Here is a 12119-nt window from a genome sequence, read left to right as displayed (position 1 = left end):
GGGGCAGGCAGATTTTTATTTTTTAAGGCCAGCTATTTCATGGATTCAGGTTATTATGCATCCTGATAAAGTTCCCTTGGCCGATGGAATTAAAATAGCCCCACGTCATTACATACCTTTCACCATAGCGAGAGATTGGCATGGTGCTTTTTGCAGTAGGCCTATTAGCCTGTTTGATGCTCATTGAGCTCAATGCAAATCAAACAGGCTAATAGGCCTACTGGAAAAAGCACCATGCCAATCTCTAGCTATGGTCAAGGGTATGTGATGATGTGGGGCTATTTTAATTCCAAAGGCCAAGGGAAATTTATCGGGATGCATAATATCCTAGATCCATGAAATAGCTGGTCTTTAAAAATAAAAATCTGCCTGCCCCTATGTTAACCCTATGTGTTAAATTCCCATAGGGTTACATAGGGGGTCAAATACTTCCTTCCCCTAGCATTTAAGGAAAACATTTATCTATTTACGATACATTCTTCAATCACAAAGAAAATTGGTGTCCTTGGCGGTTTGATTTTTACTCATTTTTTAAATTAAGGCATTAAGATCAATTGTCAAATGATGATTTTATATTCCTGTTTTAGCATGGTATCAAATACATGTGCTCCTCACTGTATATGTGTATGTGCACACATGTTTGTCCTGTAGCCTAACACATACGTTAGCACTTTTTGTGTGTGTGTGTGTGCGTTTGTGCGGTCAGCCAAGCAGTTGTCACACACAAATGCACTTCTTCACACGTGAACTTCGCGTGCCCTTTTCTCTTCATGTTTAGTGTGTGTGTGTGTGTGTGTGTGTGTGTGTGTGTGTGTGTGTGTGTGTGTGTGTGTATGTGGGTGTGTGTATGAGTGTGCATGCGTGCGTATGTGTGTGCATGTGTGCCTGTTGTCGGGGGGGGGGGGGGGGGGGGGGGTCCTCATACCTCTAGCTGTACAGCATGCTCCTTCTGAAGCTTCTGGATCTCCTCCTGGTGATCTAGAGTCTTCTTCTCTATGCTCTCCTGCACACACGGAACAAGCCGTTAGAACCCCCCAGAACAGCGTGATCGCTGTTGGCCTCCAATAGGAACCCACATCCATAATTGATGGGTGTTCAACCAGAGGTCAAGGAAGCCACGCACAAAAAAAAAAAACAATTTCAACAATGAAACACATTGTGTTGCAGTTGGAGGCCACATTAAAGCCTCCGCATAAAAGATGCATCGTGATCCAAAGGGGACAGCATGTGAACAGTGATGAAATCATGCAGAAACCAATAGTGACATCATGTGGCCAGACAAGTAATGAAAGAATCTCCTGCTAATGCACCTCTAGTGACAGACGATGGGTGCCTCTCAACCTCTCTCCTCGATCCTCCAGCCTCGTTCCCACTGATTTATAACTAGCACTGGATAGACTATTCCATTGTTGCCGCCCCATCATTCCTTATCTAGATCAGTGGGAACAAGGACCGAGGAAGGAAGGGAGGATGTACAAAAAGACGAATAAGAGGCATCCCCAGTCTCCTACCAGGAGCCTTCATCTAGTGGCCTATGGAGGACTGAAGCTGAGCTCATGACGCCTGGTGTTGTTAGCTTCACAGTTCTCTAAGACTGAAAGCACACTATTGAGTAAATATAAAGACATATTACAACACTCTCAATCTCAGCACTACAGCACAGGTCTCCTAATGTAGTTTGCTGTAGCTAAAGGGCATAAGTGCAGGGTTGGACATGATCAATGGCGCACAGCCCTGGGGCAAGTAAAAGGGCATGTCAGGCAAATGAGTTGGCCAGTTCTGCCAGTCACCATCACGAGTCAGCTCAGCTCATCGGTCATGCTGTGTATTACATTACATTATTATTATACGGCTCTTCACAGTGCAAGCAGAACGCTCCATGGACTTGAATGGGATTTCCCAAAGTTCTACCAGTCATTATTTTCTGATAGAGGACCTCCGCTTCGCATCGGGGTCCGATTAGCCCTGTCGGTACTTTTTTCCCCCGATAATGACCAGCGCCTCTTGCGCGTTATTTCTTTTGTATGACCACAAACACCACTACACTGGTCTCAGGTTACAGCATGGCTCATGATGATTTTGACTTGAGGAACTAATATTACACTAAAAACAATAAACATGACTGTCACCAAAACAAAGGTCTGAGATCAGTGGAGGTGGGTAAGTACTGTGTGTGGTGTTGCTGTGCTGCGTTACCTCGGCCTCCTTGAGTCTGCGCTCAAACCAGCCCTTGGTGCCCTCCATGGACTGGACCTGAGCCTGGAGCTCCTCCACACTCTGCTGCAGGCCTTCCATCTCTTTGGTACGAGCCTGCGGGGCAGGACACACACGCACAGGGTCAGAATAGAGAGAGAGGGACACAGACACACACAGACACACACATACACACACAGACACACACACACAGACCAAATATATACCAAACATACACCAAACATACACCAAACACACACCAAACACACACCAAACACACACCAAACACACACCAAACACACACCAAACACACACCAAACACACACCAAACACACACCAAACACACACCAAACACACACCAAACACACACTCTTTTTCTATGTTGTCCGTGAGCTGGGAAACTGTCCTCCTTTGTGGATGTTATGAATTTTAAGAACATGGAAGTGGTACTCCTACGCTTAAGAATCAGACCTTTTGAGAAATGGTTAAGAACACAGTGAACTGAGGAGACATCCTCTTCACTATCATGTGTCATTCATCAGAGAGGCCTGTGGGAATTCTCAAACAAGAGGCCTTGCTGATGCAAAGGGGAACTAGGTTTTTCTCAGCAGAACTCTGAAAATTGTACGAGGGCTGTAGCTTCTAGAGTCAGTGTTACAACCTTGACAGGTGCGGTTGTGAGACAGGATCATAATCTCTGAATAACAAAATCAAAGGCATACATATTCACCGTTGGAAATAAAAAACTTCATTAAATTAGGTCTTGCACATTATGCAACCTCAACACCCCAAGGATTCCCGAAGAATTTCATTTGCAAAACTGTTCCACCGCTATATGTGTGATCACAGAGCTCCATTTCTCTTCAAATCACCCTTGCCATGTACATGCACACACACACACACACATATACGCACAAAGAGAGTGTCCGAGCCACAAGTGTGCGAGCGTATGCGGCAGGAATAACCCAATTACTGCGATGCAGCGGAGCATGGCGTGGCGCTGCGATCCCTCACGCGCTGAAGAGGACACAACAGCGCTGGAGAACAGCTCGCGCTCTCCCCTTCCAATTCCCCCCTCACCCCCACCCCACCCCACCCCATTCCCCCACACACTCCCCAGCCGCCTCCTAGCCCCCTGGCCCTGAGCCCCACATTGGTCAATTAGCCAGACTGATGATGAGGCCTGAGCCAGGCTCCGAGCTGGGGCAGACTGTGTCCTCTGACTCTCGTCACACACTCCAGGGAGTGAGGTTGGGGTTGGGGGGCTTGAGGGTGTTTTAAATGAGGTGTTTGAGAAGTGGCAACAGTATGCAGTACTGTTGGTTGTAGATCATGAAGTGTACATGTACAGTAGTTGTTCTGATTTAAATAAAAATTATTGGGATTCTCAGAACCTCCTTTTCAGAACCTCCTGCCAGTTCACCATTTCCTTCCCACTGCCCCCTGGGTGTCTCTCCATGCCCCTCTCCCAGCTGCAACACATCCCATCTGAACTGTGTGGATCTCTATACTGACTGACCTCTTGCTCACTCACCCACTCATCTGTCTGTCTGTCTCTCTCTATCCCTCCATCCCTCCCTCCATCCATCCCTCCCTCCATCCCTCCCTCCATCCATCCCTCCATCCATCCCTCCATCCATCCCTCCATCCATCCCTCCATCCATCTCTCACCTTCTCCTCCCGGAGCTGTGTGCGGATCTCCTCCTCGGTGCGGTTCTTCTCCTCGTGCAGGCCGCGGAGCTCCTTCTCGTAGCGGGCGCGTACGCTCAGCACCTCCTTCTCGTGGTGCAGCCGCACGTCGCTCAGCTCCTCCTTGTGCCGCGACTTCTCCTGGGCCATCTCGATCGCCAGCTCGTCCAGCATCCCCTTGCGCTTGTCCGCCGTCTGCGAAGGAGAAAACATCAGAACAACGTCAACGTCAACGTCAACGGGAGATGTTGCGCCGGGTTAGCATTGGCCGAGGGCCTCAAGAAGGTACATCCAGGTTCTGGGCTTTGGTCATATCCTGAACGCACTCTGCGTCGCTCTCCCCTTCTTTTCCAGTCAACTCTCCACTGTCCTGGCTGTAAGTGCTCAAATCCAAAATCTAAGCTCAAATAAAAAAAAAACAATATCTAAAAAAACAGCGTGAGTACTGGTAGAAACTGAGGGACTGCAGCACTGGGGAGGAGAACATTGCTGTTTTCACACTGAGTAGAGTTTGCTCGCAGAATTCTCAGCCTTGTACTTGCCCTTACATTGCAGAGGTTGCTGTGCTTTTGAGTCAGAAGTTATACAGAAAAGGATTTTTTTCCTCTTTAGGGGAAATGCTTGAGACACACTTGTTTCAACAAAAAGAGAAGTTTATGGATTTAAAGTTTAGGTTTTTAGCAGTGTATTCTGCTAGTCTGCTGTCTGGTGGCGTTTTCCTTCCCCTGAAGTCTGCTTCTTAGTGTAGGTATGGACAGGTCGAGACATGGGGATCAGAGGGAGTGTTTTGGGAGAATGTTTGGGGTGTGAGAGTTCTTGTTTATGTTACACAATTTGCTATCTACTGTAAGAATAAGGTTGTGCTTGAGACAAAGGGCCCATTTCACCTTTAGTCTACAGATCACTGGCCATAATGAACACTGCCGGCCCTTTCCCCCCCCCCCAGAGACTGGCTCTAATGACGCTTTCTTATCAGTCGTGCCCTTGTGGTGGGGACAGCAGGATGGAAGTGCATTTTCAGAAAACTTTCTCTTCACAGACCCTAAAAGGCACATTATTGTTTTTCCCCCCTTTCAATTGCATAATGGAAAACTCTTTTTGTTCCATTTCATTTTCGATATTATGTTCTCTCCCTCGAATAGAAAAAAAAAAAAAAGAAAACGGCACTGTTGTACCTAGACTCTGTGCGTGCACCATGGATCATTTTAGCCTACTCGTGCATCAGCACAACAGCACGCCATTTGATCTGCCCCCAAACTGTGCACTGAGCCAGTGCACTTCCACCGGCCCTGCTGATGCTGATGCTGGAGCTGCGGTGTCAACTTGCATTTGTTGCCAGGGTCACAGTGGGACGGTTCACCTCTTTAAGAGAGACAGAGAGAGAGAGAGAGAGAGAGAGAGAGAGAGAGAGAGAGAGAGAGAGAGAGAGAGAGAGAGAGAGAGAGAGAGAGAGAGAGAGAGAGAGAGAGAGAGAGAGAGAGAGAGAGAGAGAGAGAGAGAGAGAGAGAGAGCAAGCCCTGGAGCACTGCAGGAATTTGACAGCAGAGAGCACGACAGCACATCGGGGTTAAAGGTCTTGGGCTTTTCCTGAAACCTAAAATAGAAGTGAAATCAGACGACTGCTTTTCTCTTTTTTTTTCTTCCCCCCCTCACGCCGATTTTCCAACTGGAGGATTCATCTGCATATAAATGATATTTTCATCAAACGAGGCCGGTCGGAACGGTTTTGGTCTGATTTGAGTGGAAATGAGGTGGGTGGTGGCGGCGGTTGGGGTGAGGCTGTGGCTTAATCCGGTGGAAACGTGCCTCATTTCGGATGAATTCCACAAAGATCTGGGAGCTAATGGAGAGGTAATTATGGTCAAGAGGTCATCAAATCCATCGGATGCACCAGGAGATAGCGGTTCACGGGCCACCAGCTGTGGACACGGACAAGTGTGTGGATATATTTGACTTACTAAAAATGAAGCCCTACAGTCCAAGTGTGTGTCTGTGTGTGTGTTCCTGCCTGACAAGCATGTACAATGACTGAGAGGAGAGCGTATCATTCAGTGTAAGTCAAGTAAAATGAAGACTGACAAGAACCTCATGGGGATGTGTATGTGTGTGTGTGAGTGTAAGTGTGTGTGTGTGTGTGTGTGTGTGTGTGTGTGTGTGACTGTGAGAAAGCAGCAGGAAACAAAGTCTCTAGCCATAAAACTATATTAACTTTATAAAAAAAACAAACTATATAAAAAAAAACATGACTAACACCAAGTCAGCTGAAGGGGCATGAGTAAGTGTCTGAGTGAGTGAGTGTGTGTGAGAGTGTGTTAGCCCAATACCTTTTTGGCTTCCTCCAGGTCCTGCTGTAGCCTCTCCTTCTCCTGGCCCAATTCATTCAGCTGCTCCAGGAGTCGACTGTTGGCCCGGTTCGCCTCCTAAGCAGGCAGAGAACAGCAGTCAGCTCTGAGTGACACAGCAGACAAAACTACCCAGCGAGAGAGAACTTCGCTAGGGCTGCCAAAAACACAAACCAAAAATAAATGTATAAGTTTTCCTCCAATTCAAATCCTAATTAGAAAGGATTATAGTGACAATGCCCGCTAATCAAATTCACCCTGCTAATGTACAAAAATACATATTAAAAATTCAGGTTTTGTTTCTGCAAGCTCATAACTCGATTCTCTCGCCCCTGACTTCGGTCTAATACCTTCCAGTGGTAAAATTAAAACCTGCTTGAACGATTGCTGAAGTCAGTGAGATTTTCTACCGAGCATATGTGGCTGCATGCCCTGCAACCTTTCATACAATATTCATAATCTGTAAGCAACATTCAGGAGTGACAACAGCTGGTTGGATTCTGACGCCTTTCGTGTTCTTGTTAGTGCTCCCCTGCCCCAACAGTGGGGCAGCTGTTAAGGCAAGCTGTCAGACAGCGGATCTTATTAAACTGCACACGGAAACTGTTCCAGTCAAAACCAGACTCAAAAAGTAACACTTTTTAAATTGAATAAAAAAAAATACAGTAAAATAAATAACCATCAATTTCTCTCTTTTTTCTTACCCCTTTTCCAGATCATTTTGCAACGTTTCATTTGTTGCAAATCACAAACAACCTTTGTAAAGTATTATTACGGCAATTACAAACACATCCTGGCTGTCACACAAAATTGGGAATTAATGATTTAAGCAAAACATGTATAGCTGCTAAATCCTGGCAAGAAACATTGCGACTGCTGAGATGAATCACTACGCTGGGGCTGTTTTCACGCCGCTCTGTTCCAATACAACAACACCTGCTGTGGAGAGCCAAAAGTAAATTAATGATCCAATGCCAAGCAGAACTTAACATATTTAAAGGATGCCGTTTCGGAGGATTCTGCAGTTTAGTTGGTGTCTGCTTAGTACCTTCCACACAAGGGACACCAGGCAACCCCTGAGCCTCATACAGGCTGCACAGCATCCGTAAATGCGTCAATTAGGACCATTTGTTTATGCTTGCGAATCTCAAGGAATGGGCAATCTAACAGCAGGCCAAGTTTCGTTAGTGAATAGCTGATCTTGGCAGTGCCTGATATAATGCGCGTTATGCACCCATCGATCAACTGGAATGCAGCAGGTTCCCTGTGAAAACAGCATTGCACCTGTAGCTGGTTACATGAGGTGGACTAAACCTGAGACCATAGCACTGACTCAGATCTGGATAACGGCTGCTCTATTTAAAGGAACCAGGGTTGTCTCAGGACTTCAGCTCATTGTACGTAGCAAATCAATCAAACAGACGCGTTTATCCTGAAAGGTAACAGATGTTGAGATGAAAGAAACAAGGTGATGGTGGTCTCAGTCCTGGAGCTAAACACCGAGACTCAATTACATCAGGGACTTCAGCAGTGGATGTCTTGCGATGTAAGTAATGCCTTTTGCAAGGTAATGGAGGCAGACTACAAATAACAACCAGAGGCTGTCAGAATCAATCATGTACCGGCAAAGTGATGCAATGTTCAAACTGAAAAATCAGGAGCAGGGGAGTGCCCCTATGCTAAGAGTCAGTGGATTTTAGGAGGTTACAGGGACATGTTGGTGGATGTTAAGCATTCACACCAAGAACGATAACGATAACGATATATAACCATAACAATAAAAGCGTCCACACTGGCCAACGATAAGAAAAGGCTCTCCTCGTGTTAATGAATGTGATGCCTAAAATCGCATGGGTTCTGATTGGCTGTTAGCTTTTTATTGTTCTCAAAATCGCTCTGAAAGTTATCCCTAACAATATCGTTCTGTCAATATCGTTATAGTTTATGTGTGAATGTCAGTCATTCATATTAACGAGAACGATATTTGTTTATAGTTATCGTTTTAGTTATCGTTCTTGGTGTGAACGGCCCTTTAGTGTGCTGGACACCATGTTGGAATGAGGGTGAAGTCTGACCTGTAGCTGGGAGTTGAGGTCGTCCTTCTGGGCCATGAAACTCTCCTGGTCAGTCCTCCTCTGCTGCAGCTCCGCATTCAGAGCCATGTTCTGGTCACGCAGCAAGTTCATCTCCTGAGTCTTAACGGTCTGGATCTGATCACACACACACACACACACACACACCTGCATCAGACCAAGTGGCCTAGAGGTCTGACCTAAATCAGAGGTGGAAAAGTCCAGCATGTCGGAGCAAAATGTCTCTCCCGTACCGCAACTAAACTGAATTGAGTAATCAGCGACTTCCAGTGTCAATGACACGGAGTGTTTATTGAGTATCGATGTGACACTGTTTGGGTGTGTGCCTTGATGATGCAGAAACACGACTGGACTTACAGATTTCCAAACCTGGAATTTTCCACCTCTGACTGACACACTGATGATAGGATGGATGAGAAATGCAAGTGTACGAACAGAGCGAGAATCAAAGATGACTGCAGGCGAGTTTCCTTCTGGTGCACAGTGAATTTGATGTGTTCTTCCCATGAAACCAAGCAACTACCAAAGTACAGCTAAAGACAAAGACTTTTGCTACTGTATGCTGCCTCAAGGAATGAGTAGGTGAGTAGGTGAGTAGGTGAGGGGGTGAAAAAGCTACCACAGTTTGGTGAGAGGTTAGAACTACTGAATGATAGAGGAACTCAAATTGCTTTTCAATGTTACAGTAGAGAATCGGTGAACGAGGAGATGGAGAACTTACAAGTGGATTATGGCGGAGGCGTGATACGTGATGCGTGATGCATGATGGAGTCATACGCATCACACAGGCTGTGGGTGATGCTATTGGTGTGTGTTAAAACAAAGCATCTACACCTGGTGATTGGGCATGATGACGGAGGGGTGGTGCCCAGGTGGGACTAACGGGCCCGGGGGAGGGCGGGGGGGGGGGCAGAGGTGTGCAGTACCTGTTCTAGGGCGGCTAGGTTAGTCCTGAGGGCGTCGTTCTCGCCCAGCATGCCCTCCACCTGCTCCTGACTGACCGCGCTCTGACACGCTACCTGCAGCCACGGCCGCCGCCGCCACACGAGCCAACGAGGAGGAGGAGGCGCAGGAAGGAGCGCGAGGGAAGCCGCGAGGAGAGAGAAAAAGGGGTAAAGGGATAGAGGGATAGAGAGAGGAAAAACGGAAGGGAAGGGAAGAGAGAAGATGAGCACAGGTTGGGGCGACCCGGGGAGATGTTGACATGATGGTGGAGGGAGAGAAGATGAAGATGAAGATGAAACAAAATGGAGGGAAAGAAGAGAGCCACAATAAAAGAAGGGATTCAAAACAAATACGGGGGAGGAAAAAGGGGGGGGGAGTGTCAAGAAGAGTGAAGGAGAGAAAAGGAGATTACAGGGGCCAATAATTGCAAGTGACAAAAAAAAAAGTAAAATTTGGAAAGTTCCGGGGAAGGGCAAAAGAATGGGTCATTGGGGTTCATTGGGGTTCATGAGGGGCAGGATGAGAGTGATGCATGATGGGAGGTCCGTAGGATCGGAGGAGGAACAGAAAGACAAAAGCATATTGAGAGGAACGGGGAGGAGAGAGATAAGTACAACAGAATTAGCTAGCGCCAGGAAATGAGAGAGCACTTGCAAGCACATCCTTAAGCCTTCCAGTAATACATCAGTGCATTTCCACTTAAAGAAGAAGGGAGAAACACCCACACAGCCATCCCCACCCACACCCACACAGACACACAACCCACACACACATATACACTCACACACACCCACACAGTATATACACACATACACAGCGCTAACTTTTCTTCTTTATCACTCGGTTTAGTCCACCCTTTGCTTAATTAATGTCAGTGACTCCTGTGAGGGACAGAATGACATTTGCAGGAATTCAGGCAGAAGGTGGGGGCCATCCAGGAGCAGTTATTACCCTCACAACAGGCCTGCTCCCACCAGAGCTGCTCTAGACAGTAGCCTTACACCCCACTCCCCACACACACACACACACACACACACACACACACACACACACACACACACACACACACACAAACACGCACTCACACAAGCTCTTCACTCACACTAATCCTTAATTATTTAGCCGATCTCTCACTCGCACTTTCATTAATGGTCAATTAACTAGTGCAGACTCAGAAAGTAATTTAAAAGTTTCTGAACTCGAGTTTGGGAAAAGCCATTGAAGGGGTTGAGAGGAAAAAAGAGTAGACATTTTGGCCGCGGGAAACAATGTCTTAAAAATGTTGTGGACAGTTCACTCGGGCGCAAAAAATGCCTCGCTCGGGGATTTCAACTTGTCTGGCGCCAGTACCCCCCCACACACACATACACACACCCACACACACACAAAAAAAGACGAAGACCAGGCAGAAGCCAACAACACTCCTAGAACATTTCAGTCAGCATCCCCAACACAGAATAAAGATGAAATACCACTGAAAGCCTTTCAACACGACAGTGCATTTTCTTTCTCATCCGGACATCATTTATGCAGCGCTCTTACATAACTTCACAATTTGAAACATTCACTCGCTACACTGAAAGAAAAAGAAAGAAAGAAAGAAAGAAAGACAGAAAGCAAGCAAGAGAGAAAGAAAGAAAGACAGAAAGGTTCTGAGCATATTTCATTAATGACTGCGCGATCTGCCGACACAGGTGGCTGGCGATCTGTCGGAGGCAGGGACGTGTCTAACCCCCTCGCTCCCACACAAGCAGAGATTAGCACAGCTCCCTCCGTGGGTATGATAATGAACACCTGTGCAGCACAGACACTAATTGCTAACTGTGGACTCCGTGGTGTGTGTGTGTGTGTGTGTGTGTGTGTGTGTGTGTGTGTGTGTGTGTGTGGCGCATAACTCAGGATGGCTCTGAGGAGACTAGTTCAGCTAAGTGTTCCATTTGAGCACAGGTGTCAGGGAGCCCCTAATGACTGTGGACAAGTTATATGGCTTTCTGAACAAAAGGAGAGAGAAAGAGAAAGAGTGAGCAAAAAAGAGAGAGAGAAAGAGAGAAAAGAGAGTGTGAGCGAGAAAGAGAGACAGAGAGAGGGAGAAATAGAGTGTGTGTGAGAAAGAGAGAGAGAGAGAGAGAGAGAGAGAAAGAAAGAGGAAGGCAATGGCAGAGGAAGAGAGACAGGCGGCAGGAGAGGCCTGAACTCGGTGAGCTTTGAGGGCGACCAGCGTTACCTGATCCTTCAGCGTGTGCAGAGCCACCTCGTGTTCTTTGTCTTTACTCTGGAGCTGCTCCTTCAACTCGGCTATACTCTACAAAACACACACACACACACACACAATCACATACCTCCCTCAGACAGACATTCAACCCTTACCTTACCACCTGCAATCACACACCAAACCACAACACAAACATGAATGCACACACACAAAATCACATTCCTTTCGCGCACACACACACACATAGATTTATACACATACAGCCATACCTTAGTTTCCACTTGCAACCCCCCTCTCCCCACAACACACACACACACACACACACACACACACACACACACACACACACAGAGAGCCAATGGCGGCTCCAGCCCCCTCCGCCCTCGCTCCAGCCCCTGGTGTGACAGTGACTGATTCTGCAGTGGGCAGCGCACCATAAATCATCCAGAAATAGTGGCGCTGAGGAGGGAGGGAGCACAAATTGAAACCCTGACTGCAGTCTTTACCATTTCCCCCTGAGGGCCGCCGCATGGCGTGGGCATTATTACACTCTGCTTACCTGCTATTGACTAGAGGAGGAACACACATCTACATCAGGGGGCTTTGGAGGAGGGGAGCAGGGGGGGGGGGGGTGCGTTCTACATT

The 12119-nt window shown here is 47.1% G+C and overlaps 1 protein-coding gene across 2 annotated transcripts in view; it reads right to left on the bottom strand.

Annotated features, from left to right (window-relative positions):
- gripap1 (GRIP1 associated protein 1) overlaps positions 1-12119 on the bottom strand; it is a 52452-nt gene that overhangs the window by 28274 nt on the left and 12059 nt on the right. The window contains exons 14-20 of one of the 2 annotated variants that reach the window (XM_062541426.1): positions 11487-11564; positions 9244-9336; positions 8300-8434; positions 6207-6302; positions 3865-4077; positions 2197-2310; positions 926-1003 (exon numbers count right to left, since the gene is read on the bottom strand). In XM_062541426.1, coding sequence (XP_062397410.1) covers positions 926-1003; positions 2197-2310; positions 3865-4077; positions 6207-6302; positions 8300-8434; positions 9244-9336; positions 11487-11564 — 807 coding nt within the window. The remainder of the gene's footprint in view (positions 1-925; positions 1004-2196; positions 2311-3864; positions 4078-6206; positions 6303-8299; positions 8435-9243; positions 9337-11486; positions 11565-12119) is intronic. The other variant, XM_062541427.1, reaches the window with a different exon arrangement.

The sequence above is a fragment of the Sardina pilchardus genome, chromosome 7, assembly GCF_963854185.1.
Source record: "Sardina pilchardus chromosome 7, fSarPil1.1, whole genome shotgun sequence".
Lineage (NCBI taxonomy): Eukaryota > Metazoa > Chordata > Actinopteri > Clupeiformes > Clupeidae > Sardina > Sardina pilchardus.
This window is presented reverse-complemented; position numbering and strand designations above follow the sequence as displayed.